Below are 19,865 nucleotides of genomic sequence, written 5' to 3'. Positions count from 1 at the left end.
CTCCACAAAACAGACTGAATGAAGACCTCAGGCTAAGCTAGGCAACCAAAGAGAACATGTACACCCAGGTGATCTCTGTCTGCCACACAGTTCTCATATGAAACATGTCTGATCATCATCTGATTGTGGTCTGTTACATAAGCAAAAAGTACCTCACCTATATCCCATGTTTTTTGATAAGCACATGCATTGTAACTTGCTGCAAGAAAACAACCTGTATTATGAGGCTTATATATCTGATTAGTGAAGACAATCACATTACGAAGCTGGCTCCTACACACAGACATAAACACTGATATTAAGCACACAAAATACTTCTTTGTTTACCCATACGCAGTGTTGGGTGAAGCTTCCCTGAAAATGTATTTAACTAAGTTACCAATTACTTTACAAGGGAAGAACTTGAACTACACTAAAGCTACCCTTAAGAGAAATATAGTTGATCAAACTAAAGCTACTTTGAAAAAGTAGTTCACTATATCAAAGCTACCTGTCCAAAATACAACAGTCAGTTACTGAAAGATGTCCAGTCTGTATGACAGACACTGAAATGCTCTGAAATCCCTGAGAAAGAAAGAAACAGGTGAGGTAGAGCAAAGTGGGGAGATGGGAAGCAGAGGAAATAAATAGTTTGGAAATGTCAAGTTTCCCAACTAGACATAAATAACCCACAAAAACAACCCAATATTTACTCACGAAAATGCCTCCTTCTCATCATTAGGCTTGACACAGCGCACGTAGTGGGGGGTCGTGGCATTCAGGGTCTCCATGAGGAGATGCAGGGAGCTACGGAACTACACAAACAGAGAGGGGAGATGAGGAGTACAGCAAACACCAAGACCATTGCAAAGACAAATGTAAACACAACTAGGGTATATTTTCATTTTCCTCATGGTTCATGAGAGCCATGTGTGAGCCGACTCTTTAGAAACGGGACTGTGACAATGACACGCTGTACTCCTGTCCAAAGGCACGTGTGGAGTTGAAGGGGCTAACCTGGTGTCCCACGGTCTTCCTGTGCTCTTTGTTGGGGAGTTTGGGTGTGGGCTTGGCTGCTCGCACGTTAATCCTGGAAGACTTGCTTGAGGAAGATGACGAAGCACTGCTTTCTTTATTATCCTGAAAAAGATCTGCCACAAGCTGGAACTGTAATAGAGTGGAAAAAAACACAAAATTAATTTAAAGCAGATGGTTTGATACAAAACAACCTAGCTTGCAGTGGTGTGCAATTTCCTTTTCATAAGACACAAATGTTGTGTTACTACATCATAATAAAGAATATGAATGGTATTATCATTGTAATGAAGGGCATCCCAGGAAATTGTATATATTCTAAATTGTTTGATATTATATCAACTGCATAAAGCAGTGGGGTGAGTTTGAAAGTTTAAATTCAACTGCTTCAACACCAATCAGAGCCATAAGGCGCATTCTGTATTCACATCACATCTCCTTACAGAACTGAAGAAGCAATCTCCCGGCAGCATCACACATCTGATAACACAGAAACGAGTGAGAGAACCACGTTTTTGGGGCCCATGCTGAAGGAATACTGATGGCACAATAATATCCCTGTCACAAATAAGCCTGGAGTGGTGGCACATCAGTGACATTACTCATACAGTATTGCATCGTGACTTGTCCTGCGAACCATAAACTCCATAAACCATAAACTATGTATGCAGGATTGCCGTGTGTGTCCTATGAAATGTGTCCTATGCAAACACATTGAAAGGAGCCCTATTCATGTGGGAGGGTGCATCTTCCTCTCCACCGGCTGGCTCAGAGTATGGGTACCTCTTGAGTTAGCAGGGCTGTCGGGATGGGAGAGATTACATTAATGGTCCATTGAGGAAAGTCTTATCAGTTTGAGGGAGCTTCATGAGCGTGTTCTTAGACATCTCACTGCAGACAGATTTCTTACTCATTGTCACCATAACCTTGAGACAAGTGGGTTTAAATAAGGGCCCTTCTTGCCAAGTTCTCAGAGACAACTACAACATAGAACTCATATTAGAAATGAACTTATAGTAAATGTACAGATAGATAAATAAAGCACTGCAGATATAGGATGTGAAACTGTCACCCATGGTGGACCTGTGAAGGCATCTGTAGACTCCTCTGGTATGTTTTTGTGCTGGACGAAATGACTTCCACTCTGATAACAGGCTTTTTAGACAGAAATCACGAACTGTGAAATGTCTCCTCACCCCTCGATATTCTCTATCATTTATGCCGTCTTAATGGCTGTTGCATTAGTAATACTGAGAGAGTGGGGGAAATAAGTAGAGAGAGAAAAGGCAGAATCCTTATGCAAGATGGACATTAGTAAAGTTACAATTTGGAGAGAGTGGCAGTACAAGTGTGGAAGCCATCCCCTCATGCCTACGAGGCATTCTTCACTATTAACTGAAATGACTCAGGCACAAAGTCTTCATCCATGCATATTATTGTATCATCATCAGGAGAGACCAAGAGAACATCATCTCATTCACATGCTTTAGTTCTGAGCATCTATTTTCTTAGTTTTGAATGTTGTGCAATCATCTTCCATGTGTGAAGACTAAGTCAGTACAAACTCGATTTCTCATGTATTCATTGCACTGTACAGTAAGCCTACAGCTGAACCTATTTCAGAGTCAGATATCAGATCTTGTTAGTGTGGAGCATGGCAAATTAGGAACTCAGCACTTGAGCGATAAGGGTGCTATCGACAGAGAGAGGAAATCCTTTTAATTACTTCCACTAAAGATCAATGAGTCAGACTGGTGTTTATCAGAGTTGGTCTTACATAGAGCTTACAGAGTCTAACCCAACCAGCCCTCTGTTTTAAACCAATAGTCTTAAACCAATTATTGGGTTAAAAAGGTCATGCTAAGAGAACATGATCTTAAGTGAGTTTCTAATCATGCAGTTTGGATTTGGCTTGGAGAGGCAGCAGTCAGGGGATCTCCATTGTGTGTGTGTGTGTGTGTGTGTGTGTGAGTGAGATTACTTCAATGTGTCTACAATAATAAAACATACAGTACCATCATTTCTTGACACTGTCAGACAACTCACTTGCAAGTGTTCGTTATCGTATATTTGTAATTAAACATACAGTATAGAGCAGCCTTTAAAATGTAGGATTCACGTGAGGTGTTACCAAATTGTCAGCTTTGTAAACAAATTTTTATCATAGGAACTATTGCATCGCTCCTGTTTCATGCATATCCCAACATAGAAGCCCGAGCACATGTTTACAACCTGACACTTTCTAAATCGTATTATGTTTGTGCGTACAACTGAAGCCTCGTTCAGCAGTAAACTAATTTGGTAACACCTTTTTGTCGCTTTTCCTAGAAGAATCTATACACTGAGAAAAGACCCAACAAGTTAACAAGGTAAATGTTTTAGAGCTTAGAAAAGATTCCTCTTGTTTCTAACCTACTCTCCTCAGTGAGCAGTGTGTGTGTTCAGTGTTAGAGGAGGCGTCCACTATGTTAAGAGAAAAGGGTGGGAGCATGACTATGTTTGCACCATTGTGTTCGTGGTTTAATCACATCATTCACTCTCACCTGGCTGGCCTTCAGAATGTTGATCTGTTCCTCGTAGACAGTGTCTCTGTTCTTCTCCAGGAAGCCGTCACACTGGTACTCAACCTGCAGAGGAACACAGATCAATGGACTGCACCTACAGAACTCCATGTTTAGGTACACTAACAATTAGATTAGCTAACATTTTATTAATTTTGTGGTAAGCATGTACAGTATAATAGGGACTTGGATGGTTGTTGGTTCATCCCAAGTGGGAGATGCACTCCTGCTGTTGAGTCCCTCAGCAAGACTCAACCGTTTTTACTAAATTACTAAAGCAAACATCCAGCTGAATGCTGAATAATTCAAATAAAAAATGTATGTAGCTAAAAAAAAGTCTTCACTGGGCACAAAATCATATGAATTACCTTCCTTTTTGTGAATGTATTAAACTGTAAACAGTCAAATGTTCATTAACATGGGAAAAGTAGAACAGGTATTGTTTGAATGGAAATCCCCCTCAGTTATAGTCTAGCCTCGTTCTCTTTGTCTGCCCATCAGCAGCTGCATCCCCTGGGCTAGTCTGGTGTAACACTTCACCCTCTTTCACAGATAGGGATCCAGGCTGACCTCATTGTACCAGGGTGGGAGAGAGACGGCTGCGAATACATAGCACTGCTTTTAGTGAACAGAGGGAGGCAGACTGAGGGCAACCCCCAGAGGGAATCTGGATAATACCATCTCGTCACAACCATGGTCACAGCATGGTCGAGCTGGGGTTTCCTCTCCATTAATAGGTCACGTTGTGTCACATTCCTTGTGGAAATTATTACTGTGCCAAAAGTAAGACAATGCTGTTGCCGCTCTTTATCCATTTACTCCACCCACACACGGTACACTCTGTGGGTAAGTCATTTAAAGTGCTACTGTAGCTGCTCCAAGAGTGGTCTGTGGGTTAAAGCTGCTTACACACTACAGAATACGCTGTAAGAATTCCTACGGTCGGATAGCCTTATACAAAACACAAAGAGGTGAAAGAAAAAGAGAAAAAAAATCTCAAGATGCGTGGCTTTCATACATAAGTTCACCGTAGAACGTCAGGCATGAGTGGAATGTGCATTGGGCACAATCAAATATTTAAATATTTATGTTTGGATAACACACAAAAGTACAGGAGGCATACTGTAGCTATTCCTATTAACTCTCTTAAAATATTTCCCTAAAATAATAGTTATTCAGATCATGTCCGTGGTCTATAAAGGTTGATAAGCACAACTCATACACTTTCCCAAACAACACTTTTTCTCCCGCCTGCAATTTGAACCAACAACCTTCTGAAAATCTTAATTAAACTACACAAGTCAAAAAGCTGTTCTAAATTAATATGAGGGCTTCTGTGTCTGGGATCTACCTACCTTATCAGCAAAGTGAATTATAATGAAGGATGTGTTGGACATGCGTGGTTTCTGGAAATGAGCACTGCTGGAGAGGCGATCACACAGCTTCTGGGCCCAGTTCTGATCTGTTCCTTTAGGCACCTGTAGGGGAAGATGAGAGACAGATTACATAACACTGTGGAGGAAATGAAACTTTTATTCAGGTTACCTGCACTCAGAATAACAAGTTTATTCTTTTGATGTTGTCCCAAATTATTGTCAATAACTTCAAAGGACTCTGGGATGAGACAGGTTGAGTGAAATAAATAAGTAATCTGTTTTGTTTCAAAGGCCTTAACTCAGATCAAGATCTGGATACAGTGGGGAAATAGAAGCAGGCCAACACTCTGTATGTAAATCCAGGATGAGTCCCATTAACTGAGAGGAGAGGTTTAAAAATGCTGGGCTCAGCAATGTGGTAAACTTCCTAGCCAACCCCCAAACCTAAAACTTGCAAAGGGCTATGGTGGAGAAAAAGATAACTAGGGAATTGAGATGCTAGTGGGCTATAGCATATACACTCATGCTCCAGACCCCCGCAAGGCCCCCACCTTGCATTCCTCGTCCAGTAGGTCCAGGATGCCCAGCTTGGCCTCGATGAGGTCGATACAGGGCTGGTTGTCATAGAAGTCGATGAGCGTCCATGGGATCTGCTCCTTCATGTACTCCTCTTGCTCCAGCTTGAACACATGCTGAGGAATCAGGGAAGAGAGATACAGGGTGAGATACAGGGTGAGATACAGGGTGACCCACTGCCGGTTAGCAGTTGGAGCATGATGAATTACTCTCTCTCTCAAACACGTTGATTAATCAGCTACAACTGAAACTAGGGAGATCCCTGGAGATCTCTGCAAACGAACAATATTTTGTCTCAAACTTACCTGGTTGAACTGCTGCTGAAGTTTCTCGTTGGCATAGTTAATGCAGAACTGCTCAAAGCTGTTCCACTCAAAGGTCTCAAATCTGTTTGGAAAAAAGACAAAGAGGAAAACTGCAATAAAATCATCACTCATGTACTGCATGACTAAGGTTGTAATTCAAACGGACTGTAGCGAAGAGTAACTGAGATGTTGATTGACCCACTCATGTACCATGCCACCACATTAGCTGATGGCTGAAAATACAATGCTGAATACAGGCATCACTGCCAAGTGGTATTGAACTTTACGTGCTAAGCATATCAAACAGTGACCAGGCTGCCTCCTCTGCAGGACTTATTGGGGAAGAGGTTTCTAGCTCAGCATCTATTCCCATCACATCTCCAGTGCTCATCAATACTGTTACCCACAACAGGGAACCAATTAGGCTCTTGGTCAAACAGAGGAATAGCACAGCTCCACGGGTCAATATGGTTTCATCCTCTACTGTATTGAGAAGAGGTGCCTACTGTAAAGCACAAGGGACACACTGTACACACACATACACGCACGTATTCCACACCAAGCCTGACAGAACAGTGAGCCAAAATGATAAATGATATGAAGGCTTAGATGTTCTGCTGTGTACCAGTCACAGTTTGTTACTGCAAGCACTGCAAGACTTTTTTACCATCACTGACAAGATGAAACTTTCCCTAGTCAGAAAGTTATTGCTACAAAGTGTATTCCTGCTCCCACAAACCAAACCTGAGTATTATTTTAGTGTCTGGAGCACAGGTGGGCCTTCTTACCCATAGATGTCCAGAACTCCAATGAAGGAGTGTTGTTTGGAGGAGGTTTGCAGGACCTTGTTGACATGCTCCACGATCCAGTCAAACATGTGCGCATAGATGTGTTTGGCGAGTGCGTCACGGGCGTTAGCCGCCTGTTTGCGGGACATGTTCTTCACATACGTCTCAGACGTGGTGACCAGCTTCCTGTGACACAGCCAGTGTTCCATCTGCTCCAGCTCCACCCCCAGCAACCGGCAGAAGTGCTTCAGGTGAGGATCATCCCTCTACAAACACACATGGACATTTAACAAAAAAACCAAGGTGTTACAGTTTGGGGCTGTGATGTGGAATCTCATTCAGGATAAATCAGAATCAGGACTGGTTACGACAGAAAGTGACGTACAGAGATACGGCAGGAGTCACCATCTCTCTCTGAGAAGATCTCCACATTTCCAAGATGAAGGATGGAAGCAATGATTCTGTAGATGCTGGCCTGATTGCTTTCCTTAACACCTGAGAAACACAGGACAAACCACAATATGCTCAATGAAAAGTCTCTCATTTACTATCCAGAAAATGGACAGAAACACCAATTTTCTAATGCTTTTGCAACAATAAAAGTCACTCCTTACTGTATATCCAGTTAACATAAGCTTACTAGCATCGTAGAATCCACCCAGGGATTCAGATCATTACCTAGTAGCGTGAAGGCCTCTCTCGTCTTCTCAAAGTCCTCAGCGTCATTCACCCCCTCAATGAAGATGTTCTCTCCTAAAGAGGTGAAGGTGAAGTCCTCTGCACTGGCTTCATGGTGAGAGGGGGACAGGGGGTAGAGATAAAAACACATTAGGGCTTGATTGGTAATTCAACATTCTAACACTGTACATTGTCTTTAATTCTACTGTGCACTGTGTATTACAAAAAGAAAAACAGTCGTACATTTTCATAGCTAGTGGAACGAGTTATGAGAGAACTGATAAATTGTTGGCATAAAAAGGTCACACTGGAATGGTTATTGTGAAAAACTCTCAGCAAGAATGAAAGTTCTCTTTAAGGATGAAGATAAAAATGACACTAAATTTTCTGAAGGATGAATTTTGAATAATTATTATTCTACTAATCATCTTGGCAGAAAAATCTTCTTCAGAAAAGCGTCTTCTTTGTTGAGAACACTTACTCAAGGCTAGGTCTTTGAACTCCGGTAAGCTAGCAGAGGCACAGAGCTGGTAGAAGACGTGGTAATTCCTCTCATCCTCAGCCTAAAAAGCAAAAATGCACTACAGGAATTATATCTCTTAACTCTTTATTAATAAGATATTCTGATGAATTGAAAGGCTTCAATAATGTTTGGACCAGGAATTCTCCTGGGCTGCAATTCAATATAACGGTTACAAAAATAAATACATAATGGTAGTTTGGCTGGTAAAGTAACTACTAAATCAACTAATCTGGTTTCCCAGGTAAGACGTTGATTAAAACTAAGTACAACACCACCAGAATGAATCTTACCTGAAAGACAACCCTTGACTTCTCCAACAGATATGTGCGCATGTTGGCACCGATGATGTGATAGCGCCTGTCAAAACCAATCGAGATGTACTTCCCAAAACGGCTGCTATTGTCGTTGCGTGTGGTCTTTGCATTTCCAATAGCCTGGACAGGAAAGCAGGGAGAGAAGCAGAAAAGAGTGTGAGTTTATTAACTTTTTCTAGAAAAAGCAAGCAAATTGATCACAACAACACACAATATGGGTGTAACATATGCTTCTATTTTCATCCTGGCTGATTGAGTGATTGGGCACCGCCGCCCTGACGTGGATGCAGCAGCCGCACTACTCGGTCACGGCTTCTCACTGTCCTGGCGCCCCGCTGGTGGAACGAACTTCCCACTGCTGTCATGACTGCAGAGTCACTACCAATCTTCCGCCGTAGATTGAAGACCCATCTCTTCAGGCTATCTTAATGGTCCCTCCTAAAGACCTCTTCACCTCCACTACCCCCATGTACAAGTTTCTCTCCTCTTAATAAAAAAATAATTCCTTCTTCTAGCATTGTGACTGCCTATTACTTTATCTTATGGTGACTGATGGATAGATGATTCACTTACTTAAACAAATGTATTTGTTGGAAGTCGCTTTGGATAAAGATGTCTGCTAAAAGCCATAAATGTAAATGAAATGGAATGATTGTCTACCATGCCAGTAATTAATGTGACACAATCCATACAAAGTCATTGGCTTAATTGTATTGGTCCCAATGTACCTCCTCAGTCAAATTATTTCTGAGGCTGAGATGCGTCACCCCCAGCCACGATGGAACCTAACTATCCTTGCATACAGATCTGCCCTGTTCCTTCCATAGGGACTAATTTGGCTGAGAGGATGCTGTTAATTGACTTGGAGGTATTTGCTACTGTCCTCAGTACACAATAAAAATCCTGAAGGAGAGTGGAACTTTCAAGCTTGCAGCTCTCCTGATCTTATCAGTAGAGACAGGAAGAGGGACATCGCTGCTTACGGTTTCTGCTGATTTAGAGGTGTGTCTATGGTACTGTATGCAAGAGAGTGGGGGAGTTCATTTGACGGACACCAGTGACATACCAGTGGTGACTGTGCTATACCAAAGGTGTCCGCAAAGGTTTTGCTTCATAGTGAACATCACCCACACACCCTCAGTGTCCCCCTCACCTCCATGATGGGGCTGGAGGCCAGCACTTTCTCCTCCACGTTTGTGTTGTTGGCTGACCCTCCCACGGTGGCGAAGAAGCGCATGGCGTATTTAGCAGAGACCGTCTTCCCTGCCCCTGACTCCCCACTCACTATGATGGACTGGTTCCTCTCATCTCTACAGAAAGAGTGAAGAGAAAAGAAGAAAAAGAGAGAGAGACCATGTATACATTTCCGGCTATTTGCAGTTACAACCACAGGCCCTGTTAGGCATACTGCTGTTCTTCATTTCCCTCCAAAGACTGTGCATGGATTAGGGTTATGGTTCGATGGCTCATGTTCTCACTTTGTGAAGCTGCTGTCAGTGCTCTATGATTCACTCTCCCATGAGTTTCTAATGGGCCCAACCCAACCCAACCCACCCCACCCACACCCACGGCTAGAGGGGGACTGTGTAACAGCAGGGTTCCAGTTGGACAGGCTCTTTAATCATTGACAGACGAGTTAGAGGAGTCGTCTATTTTGCAGTACTGTACCTCCTTGAGTATAAATGACTGTATGAAACAGAGGTTACTGCCTGAATCAGATAAGGCAATAGATCGAGGCTACATTCACACAATGTATCCCACTAATGTTTAACATGACTAATGTACATCATTAGGGTGAAATATTAAATATTATAATTTAATATATCATTGAACTATAAAAAACAAAACTTAAAGCTAAAGCTACCGTATTATGTGGGTTGTAATTACAGCTTCATGTAGACAAAATGGTGTTGTCTTTCAGTGGAAAGCAGCATTAAGAGCAGGTCGTCAGCAGAGCAGACCAGAGTACTACAATTATCCACCCACACCTTCCATTGCAGAACTAACTATTTTAGGCCCTCAGTCCCATACCAACAGAGTCAAATGACATCAAATCAAGCTGGTTGTGGAGTCCATTAAGTGTTTGCTATGCATCTCCGTATAAACAATAAGGTCAATAGTTGCATTTACTGTCTTCACATCCATATGTTAATCTCATCTAGCTGTAACCAGAGGCTCATACCTGGCCATTTGTTTATACGCCTCTTCAGCCACAGCAAATATGTGTGGGTCCATGTCCCCCATGTTCTGACCACTGTAGGCATTGATGACCTCTTCTCCATAGATCTGCAGCTGCTCGTAAGGGTTGATGGCCACCAACACAATCCCTGAGGAGAGAGGAGAGTCAGTTAGCTACCACTTAGCAATTAAGTGACCAAAAATCACTTAACTTTCTGAAACTCTAGGGCCATTTTACATATTTGTATGCATCTTGTGGGTGTCATGTTTGTGCATCTTTTTGGGTTCTTCTGAAAATCACCCTGATTATACACTCATTCAATTCAGTCACTTCTCATTTAGAGATACCTACTGTAAATAGACAATCATAGTTAATCCTATCATTTACAATACTAATGATACTGTAGGTATACTGTTGCTTTCAGTTCTTAGTATTGAAGCAAACACTATCATTCCCGATCACACAGGAGCCAGATGAGCTGAGGAATGTGAGAGGTTTACCCAAGCATGCATTGGCAGGTTACCATGGGGACAGATCTCCCTCATAAAAACATGGTGATATCAAGGGGCAGTGTAGACTAAACAGACACAGATTGTCTTAGCTCACCACCCATTATCTGCTTTGTTTAGGGTGCATTCCTGGCATGGCAACAGCTTACTCATAGGCTGCTTAAGTCAATGAAATCTTTGCTGATACAGGAATTGGGAGGACAGGTTTTGAGTTGGAACAAGCAGTACAACTCGTTAACTCCACAAAAGGTATATTTATGGGCCTGCCCTGCATGCAGGAATTTGCAGTGCATTTCACTGGCTTTCAACTCTGAGTGAGGCACATTTGTTTGAGTATAGGGTTGAGGGTGGCCCTCCTTCAGTGTCTCTGTTTTTATTGACACTGTTGCTCTTGGATTTGCATTTGAAGGTCAAGTCAAGAACAATTGTAAGAAGCTACATAGAGACCAATCTGAGCTGTTTGGGTGGCACTGTATGCACTGTGAGTTTGAGATGACAAGTGTAGATTAAGAGTGACAGAGTGTGTAGATATAGACCATTGGTATAGAGACTCACCACAGTATGTGTAAATGTGGTTGGACTCCAGGAAGCGCACTTTGAGATTGTGAAGGACTGCTGGCTCATGCAGGTAGCTGAGGGCAGTGAGGTCATTCTCTCCCACCAGAATATCAGGATTCCGAAGGAAGGGAAGAGGATTGTGTTTGTGTCCAATGTGGTATTCCAACGTCTAGTGGATAAGGTAGAAAAAAGAGAGAAATAAACAGATAAAGTGTTTGCACCTACGCAGAGCCTACCTTGAACCTGCTATCTAAAGACGGTGATACAATTTGAAAATCCAAGCTGAAACATATTTTCATTTGTCTCGAAGGTCTTACTCTCTTTGTCAGTCATGATATCACAGTACAAAAAGCCCAACAATGCAATCCACACAGCTCTTGAATTATTGAGAAAAGGAGGCTACGGCTACGGATACGGCTACAGCTATCCCATTTTATGTTATACGTGTTAAAAAAATGTGGATCAGAGGGTGTCAAGGTTCCTTTTAGGAGGATATATATCATAGTTGACAAGACCACCCTGTGGGCTGAATTAAACAGGTTGTGAAAACCAGGGAATATTTTGTCATACAGTATATGAGGTGAAACGATAATCTAATCTGCTGATTTATGCATATGACTCTTGGCACAATGCAATGTATATTTAACAACTATATCTTGCAGCTCTCTCCCCACCAAAACATGTTTAATCATTGATGATTCAAAGTTTATCCCGGGTAGGATAATCAAGGTAGCTGCCTGAAGACAGCATGAGGATCTGAGCCATAACACAACATTGTACAGGAAAAGAGAAGACAAAATGAGTAGATGAAAGCATAATCATTTGAGCTAAGGGTTACAGGATAAAGAGCAAATTAATTAAGATATTTCCAGAAGGGGGTCCTGCCAGAGGGGGGTAGATCATTACCGATTCATCCTCCAGTTTAAGGTGCAGGATGGGCTCTCCCTCCTTGTAGTCTTTGATGATCTCTGCAGCCTTCCACACATCTTCAGGGTCTGGGATCCACACCCGAGTGTACTGGAACAAACAACACAAAATAGTCACACACATTTTATTAATTAAATAACTCATCAATTACAGAGTGGATATGTAATTGCTTGTTTGCCTGCACACTTCTATAGATTCAAATGTGGAGCAAAAAAAATGAATGAGTGAACTGCATAATGCTCAGGAGATTCAAATGCTGTGACAGCACAAATATGTTGCTGTGCAAACTCACATTAATGTTTCAACAAAAGCTGGAAATAAGAAATGCAGCGGCAATAAGTTGACGTGGCAGTGTTGCGGTAATTATGTTTGTGACACATTCCGTCTTGAAATATCCTAGACAGGCCTACTACATTGAGGCACAACATGCTGACAGGTAGATCAACAATAGGCTAATGGGACCCCAAATTCTAAACAGACAGCAACTTATTCAATTTCCTCAAATGATGATGATTCTTTTGATGAAAAATGAAAATGAAAAATGAGTAACTCCAAGGAATGATTAGAATATGTTCTCGTCAGAGAAGTTGTCTGCTTTAGTAGATAAACGTTTTTTTTTCCCCCCCATCATCACAAGAGCAGAACTGATACAGTAGCTCCCCTGATTAATCATCTGCACCATTACCCCTCGGCTGCTAATTGCATTCTGAGGTTACCACTATTAGTCTCAGAAATGAGAAAACCACATGAAATGAGGCATTATGATTTTCATTCAATACACATTTTTTTGTGAAGACATCTAAGATTGCGAAAATGCATCAGTTTTCAAAATACTTGGGAAACTTGCTGATGTGAAAATGTTTAGAAAAGCTGGTGTTTTATTTGCTAATTTTGGGATTAGTACTCTCCCCCTTCAGTTTCACTCTCCACTCCCATAGGCTAGTGACATTCACTAACAGTTAAGCCGGTGTCAGATGCAAACAAATGTACTAAAGAACTAAACACTAAATACTAAAAAAAAACTGTGTCCTTGGGGCCAACAGAAAAGTGAAGGTCTGTCTAAAAATGATACAAGCAGTCTTGACCCCTCATTCCTCCACAGATGAGGCTGGTGCATAACTATGCACTGAAACAGGATAAAGGGTGGTAAACAAAACAGACGGCTAAACAAAACTATATACTCAATGTTAAGAAGTATCAGTTGATCAAAAAACATGATATTTCCCCATTCTCTGATGAGAGTTACAGAGCACAGAGCTACAGAGCATAGAAACACATTTATAGGATAATCTCAGGTACCTGTATGCTATGAGGTTTTACGGTAGGTGACCAGGAGAAAATATGTACAGTATATATACAAATATACCAGACAGCAAGGTGATGCATGTCAATATTTTCTAGGAAGAGAGCAAATACAAAGCCTGAGCTGATGAAGGGTGTGAATCCTGAAGCAGCTGATTCAGCGCACAGGATTTGGGTTAATCAGCTAAAACATCCTTTCAGTGCATTACAGCCTCTCCTCCACATCAAGGAAAGAGGATAGGAGGAGTGAAGGGAAGAGTGGAAATAGCCCAACTAATAGCCTAACTAAATCTAAAATATGAATAAATGCTGATTACTTTGACTCACCATCTTGCCTCCATTCGGCCAGACTGCCATTAGATTCATTTTAACTGACTAACAGCCTGCAGTGTGTGGTTCACATTTCAACAGACTAAAATAGATGTAGTTTGTCAGGAGGAAAACTGTGCATACAGTGTTATCAGTCCTTCAGGAGGTGTATATAAAGTCAAGTGGATTTTCCAGGGCTGACATCTGCGTGGCTCAAGGGGGACAAACTAAACTGTGTGCATGGTTTTCCTCCTGCCAAATCTGCATTTATTTGAGTGTGTTGAAATGTGAATGACACACAGCAGGCTATTAGTATGTTGTGACCTTTACAATTGAAAAGGAAACTTCTAAACAAGTTGCCTGTGTTAATGCTATGACTGGGGGACTGAACTTTGAGCGCTGTTTTTCCCCCCAGGCAACAGAGAGTCACTGCGCATCGACGACAAGAGAGCTGACAGCAGCGTTTTGTAATCCGGTTTAATAAGGAGGCGGCAGATACTGGGGGAAGATGTACTGTAGAGATATAAAATAACCTTGCGTAGTGCTGCAATCAACCGTGCTATCACTAATATTGCCTGCGTGTCAGCGTCACATGGGGTCCTGCTCTGTGCACACGTGCTAACTTGAGTTCCTCTCAAAAGACCTCTGCACTACTGTGAGCAACTTCAATTCTGTTTTGAAACTAGGTTATGATGGGCTGTGTCTACAGTGCATTCGGAAACTATTCAGACCCCTTCACTTTTTCCACATTTTGTTATGTTACAGCCTTATTCTAAAATGGATTAAATTCATTTTTTTCCCTCATCAATCTACACACAATACCCCATAATGACAAAGCCAAAACAGGTTTTTAGAAATGTTATTAAAAATAAAAACCGGAAATATCACAAGTATTCAGACCCTTTGCTATGACACTTGAAATTGAGCTCAGGTGCATCCTGTTTCCATTGATCATCCTTGAGATGTTTCTATGACTTGATTGGAGTCCACCTGTGGTAAATTCAATTGATTGGACATGATTTGGAATGGCACACACCTGTCTATATAAGGTCCCACAGTTGACAGTGCATGTCAGAGCAAAAATCAGGCCATGAGGTTGAAGGAATTGTCCGCAGACCTCCAAGACAGGATTGTGTTGAGGCACAATTCTGGGGAAGACAAACTTGTTTGACAGCAGCTGCGTTGAGCTGAAATTGCCCATTTACACACTTCAGAGATCTAGGACATCACAAAGGTAATTTAATTTTTTCCTGATTGCAAACTTGATTGTATGTCACAATTGATCTCATTCCCCACTCCAAACTACTTTTTTGTGTGTAGTTGTACTACTGGCTACTATTGCCATTTTTAACAATACACTCCACTATAGCCTCAGCTATTTATTTCACAATAAGTGTGTAACGTAATCTGTATAAAATAGCAGAAATAAAATAGCAATGAGTCACTACCCCTCTAAATTACACAATTGGACAACATCACAGTAAGACGTTTCATACTGTAATATACAGTGCCAGCCACCAGCACCAGACCCCACATCAGAGAATGAAACAAACTATTTTCTTTAGACCCTGGTCGTGTTCATTTGTGAGAAAAATGTCATCCTTAAATAAATAAGGCCTAAGTTGCTAAACATCTCCAGGGAATAGTAAGAACTAGGTCTAATAGAGAAGAGATCTAACTGTTCTTCCCTCTCTGTAGACTTAATGATGGAACTAATATAGAACTTTTGGACCATGAGATTATAGAAGTTAGACTGAGTTCAGCTGTTATTCCTTGCTTTGCCTCTCTGGGTTTGGGTTGAGCACTCAGCTCAGCCCATCACTGGGAGGATGTGTGAGATCCAGACTGACACAATGAGGACGTGATTCAGAGACTCTCAGCCCATTGCTGGATGATGGGGTAGAGGACAAATCTGCCCTGAGCTCCAGGTAACAGTCCCAAGCCAGGGGACAAACAAGGTATTTCAGGGACACACCTGAGTCATTCCTCTTTCATCCCGACAGATGCTTTTAACACTGGCTTACACTGCAAAACATATTTCATTTCATTTCATTCCGGTAGATTTCATCAAGCCATTTCATAACTGATTACTTGAGGCAGGTACAACCTGACCTACTATTTGATCAATGTTTAAACTGGAGTGGAAGGAGAAATATGAGCAAACAGAACTGTGTTCAAAGAGAAAAGTGCTCAAAGTCAGTGGTGCGTTAAATGGCTAATAGTTACATCATAGCAAGATCACAATAGAAGGTTTGGAGCAATGCCATGGAATACAGTAAATTGTCTTCAGCTAAGAGAAGGAAATTGCCAAGACAGAGCACTGATGCCCCATGGCCGAAATGTCCAATAAGTCCAATAGAGAAGAGAAAAGAAAAAGACGCTTTCCCAGCAGAGTCACTCCATTTCGTCTTTGCCACATGTAGTGTCTGGTGCACAAAGTTAAGTCAAATTGCTGATCGATTTAACACATTTATTGATTCATCACAAAAAAAATTCTGCTCTGCCTGTATGACATGCATCCACCACTACCAGCCCCTTGCCTACAGTTATCTGTCATCATATGGCAACGCATATAAAAACATCATAAAGACATCAACCTTGCAGGAAGTCAACTTCACCTCACTTTGCCCTGACTAAGGCCATTCATTCACATAGCTGTGACATAATCTGGTCCGAAGGCAATCAGACGCAGCACTGCAGCGGTGTCTCAGAGTTCACCTCTCACTGTGCTGTAAACATGACACATATGGCTGCCTTTCCACAGGCAGCGGTCTGGCGGTCCTGGACTAGAGCAGATGGACATGTTGCTGGCAGCAGTCCAAATATGTGGTCACTTGGGTAAGCATGTTGTTCAGAGGGGACAAATGTCTGACAGTTCAGAGCAGTTCCGTGTAAAAGAACCCATGAGGACCAAAATGTGAAATTCATCAGAGCATATAAAAAAAGAATGGCTTTGACTTCTGGTCAAACATTTGGAAAGCGTGTAGAAAACATCTACCAGAAAAAAGTATTTTAAGGTGTTTAGAAAAACATCAAACCTCATTAATGTTCATGTATAGATGTATAGTCAACTAATAACAACACTTATATTTAATTTTAAGGAAATGGTTTGACTTCTGTAAGTTTAAGAATCATGGCCCAGTCTCCAGGTCATTCTGTTTGTTGTTGTCACCAAAAACCCACATAAGTGTAAGATATTTTCAAATTTCTCTGCCTCTTAAGGAGCGAGGGTAACAAACATAAGAAGCATAGGTAGACCTATCAAATACTTGTAGTGTTTTTACTGATATCGATTTAGTTTATTAAGTAAATAAGTCATTAAAACAAATCGGTAACGGAATAACCAAATAAAAATCGGTAACGGAATGACTGAAATTGAATTAGCTACATTCCCTTATTGTGCAGTTTGTACAGAACCTAAAAGGGTTCATTTAAATCCCATTAAATGAAGGGTAACCCATGCAGTAATTATGTTACCACAGATAACAGCGAAAACAATTACTGATGATTACTCATAGACTATGCAGCATGGTACAGTACACTGGCATCATGAAACCACATGAAATAGGGAAGTGTGATACGACCACTGATGGTACTAATGTATCCATGTGAAAGTGAAGTAGAGGAAGCCAACAGAAAAGGGAAATGTGGTGGAATGGAAACTGTAAAAAAGAGGAAGAGCAGAAATCTTGGTTCTTTATCATATTTTTTGAAGATATTATAGTGGTCATCAAGATCAAAGGCATAAACAATTCAATTGTCAGGGTGTCAGGGGCCAGGCCAGGCAACAGTGCAGCATTCTGGGGTGAACTACAAAGTCAGCGATAACTTGCAGAAAATGCTGCTCCCTGTGTGCAGTTGCCCCAATGCAAATATTTTTCTGTGAATACAGAAGCTCATTTGATTTGTAAAACATAGTATCATCCCCTCCCCTCTTCATGAGCTAAAAAGTCACAGAGGCAAAGCCGTTACTATTACCTGTCTATGACACCAGAAAACAGCAAGGACCACCCATTCTGGGAGACCTACAGCAGGACGAACAATGCATTTCAGACTGTAGGTTGCTTGGAAGGGATAATGAGGGTGTACCAATGACTTTACAGTATGCACTTCCTTATTACCTTCCAACCAGGGTAGGCTGGTGGAGAGAGAAATCGGAGGACGGGCTAATTGTAATGCATGGAATGGAATGGTATGTGTTTGATACCATTCTATTCCATGCATTACAATGAGCCCATCCTTTGACTTTTGTTTCTGCCTCCCCCCGCCTCCCCCAGCTTCCCCTGGAGCACCATGGTCTAAATGTGCTGAAATAATGTCCACTGATAGCAGAAGTTACCTGCAAATGGGTCTGCAGTGAAATAAATCAGCCGCATTGATTGAGACTGACTTGATTTGTTCTGTTCACCTCCCTCTTTCCTCCTTTTTCTCTCACTCGTTCTCTTCCTGACTTGGCATTGTGTCCCTTTCTCCAATCCTCCCTCCCTTTCTTTTTTCATAAGATTTCCAACTAATCCAAAGCATTCAGAGGATATATTAAAAAGAGAACAAAGAACAGTAATGTAGCTCAAATCATGTGCTCCAGTCCAGTGGTAGGCTAATAGCATGCATTCAACTCTCTATCAAATAACACTTTCAATCAGGTAATACAAATGTTACAAATCAGATCAACCATAACAGATACGGACAGAATGAGCACGTAATAATCATCTCAGCAGGCGTGGCTCTCCTTTGGGGTATGACCTTTGTCAATTGTCATGTACACGAGGCCTAATCTTGTAGCATATCGTTTGCACAAAGGTCTGTGTCCTCCCGTATGCGCACATGCATGCTGTTGATAAAAATCTCTCATTGTTGCTCACTCACTTTTCAAGCCATTCTATGTTAATAAGTAGCCTTCTCTTTTCAAATATAATATTGATATACATCATCTTAGGGAATCCTCCCATCCCTATTCTGTGTGTGTTTATCTGGGGCACTGAAGCCCTCCAAGATGAGAGAACAGATCTGCCCATCCCCTGCATGCAGAATGTCTCAGCGTGGGATGCAATCAAACTATAATTAGGACACAGAGAGAGCACTGAACCCCCCCCCCCCCCCCCCCCGTCATCATAGCGCATAAACTTACACAAAGTACTTTGAAGAGTTTTTAGATTCAGAGTTGTCTTTTTCTTTTCTTTTTTACATGACACAGTGGAGGTACATGACACCCCTCTCTGTTTCTACACTCAGCATAGTTAATGTAATGCGAAAATTCAGCAACATGAGCAATTAAGGCAACAGCAATAAACAACCTCCACTTTAGATGCAAACTATCCTGGGGGCTGATACTCATGCACAAGGGTTGGGGTGGAAGGGGGGCTGTCCCCCTGTCTCGTTCAATTACCATCACAATACATGTCCCACGGTCCATGGAGCGTCCCATTTAGGGAGAAAAACAACTACAAAAACAAAGTAGATCTTCTGTATATGCTTTTCAGCAGCCTGTCGGAGAGTTACTCAGGAGTAATTGATTTCTGAGCTGTTTCCTACACAGAGGTATTTACAGAGCTATTGAACCTGAGATTATTTTATACATAGCCTATTGTATGATGTATGACATCTGACATCTCCTCCTATGACATCCTACTGTATGATGTATGACATTAGAGCTACATGTAACCCTAAGGACCCCTTGGCAGGGGAGATCACTTAGAGAAAAATGAATCCATGATGCTAAGGCACAGTTTGCCAGGTGAATGTGTCTGCATTTGATTTTCTCTCCTAATCGTTCACGTGTCTCTCACACATGGTGAGCAGAGGCCACTGTTCAGGGTCTTGATCAAACCATCTTTAATTACAGACCAACACTGATAGGCCAAACACAGTCGGGACGGCCAAACAGTGAACAAAAGACAGCTTCCAGCAGATCCATTTCCGAAATGATTAAAACAGGATTAATTAGCA

General features: G+C 41.7%; 1 protein-coding gene across 2 annotated transcripts in view; it reads right to left on the bottom strand.

Moving 5' to 3' along the window:
- The window catches only part of myo5b (myosin VB), a 47,677-nt gene that overhangs the window by 18,487 nt on the left and 9,325 nt on the right, over positions 1–19,865 (bottom strand). For both annotated transcript variants that reach the window (XM_083670325.1, XM_083670326.1), the window contains exons 2-16: positions 12,288–12,398; positions 11,379–11,550; positions 10,318–10,462; positions 9,289–9,445; positions 8,112–8,255; positions 7,780–7,861; positions 7,299–7,406; positions 7,006–7,115; positions 6,621–6,886; positions 5,833–5,914; positions 5,503–5,643; positions 4,931–5,053; positions 3,558–3,641; positions 997–1,146; positions 697–794 (exon numbers count right to left, since the gene is read on the bottom strand). In XM_083670325.1, coding sequence (XP_083526451.1) covers positions 697–794; positions 997–1,146; positions 3,558–3,641; positions 4,931–5,053; positions 5,503–5,643; positions 5,833–5,914; positions 6,621–6,886; positions 7,006–7,115; positions 7,299–7,406; positions 7,780–7,861; positions 8,112–8,255; positions 9,289–9,445; positions 10,318–10,462; positions 11,379–11,550; positions 12,288–12,398 — 1,973 coding nt within the window. The remainder of the gene's footprint in view (positions 1–696; positions 795–996; positions 1,147–3,557; positions 3,642–4,930; positions 5,054–5,502; positions 5,644–5,832; positions 5,915–6,620; positions 6,887–7,005; positions 7,116–7,298; positions 7,407–7,779; positions 7,862–8,111; positions 8,256–9,288; positions 9,446–10,317; positions 10,463–11,378; positions 11,551–12,287; positions 12,399–19,865) is intronic.

This window comes from Argentina silus, assembly GCF_951799395.1.
Source record: "Argentina silus genome assembly, chromosome: 5".
In the NCBI taxonomy this organism is placed as follows: Eukaryota; Metazoa; Chordata; class Actinopteri; order Argentiniformes; family Argentinidae; genus Argentina; species Argentina silus.
Note: the sequence above shows the minus strand (reverse complement) of the source record. Positions and strands in the feature narration are given on the sequence as shown.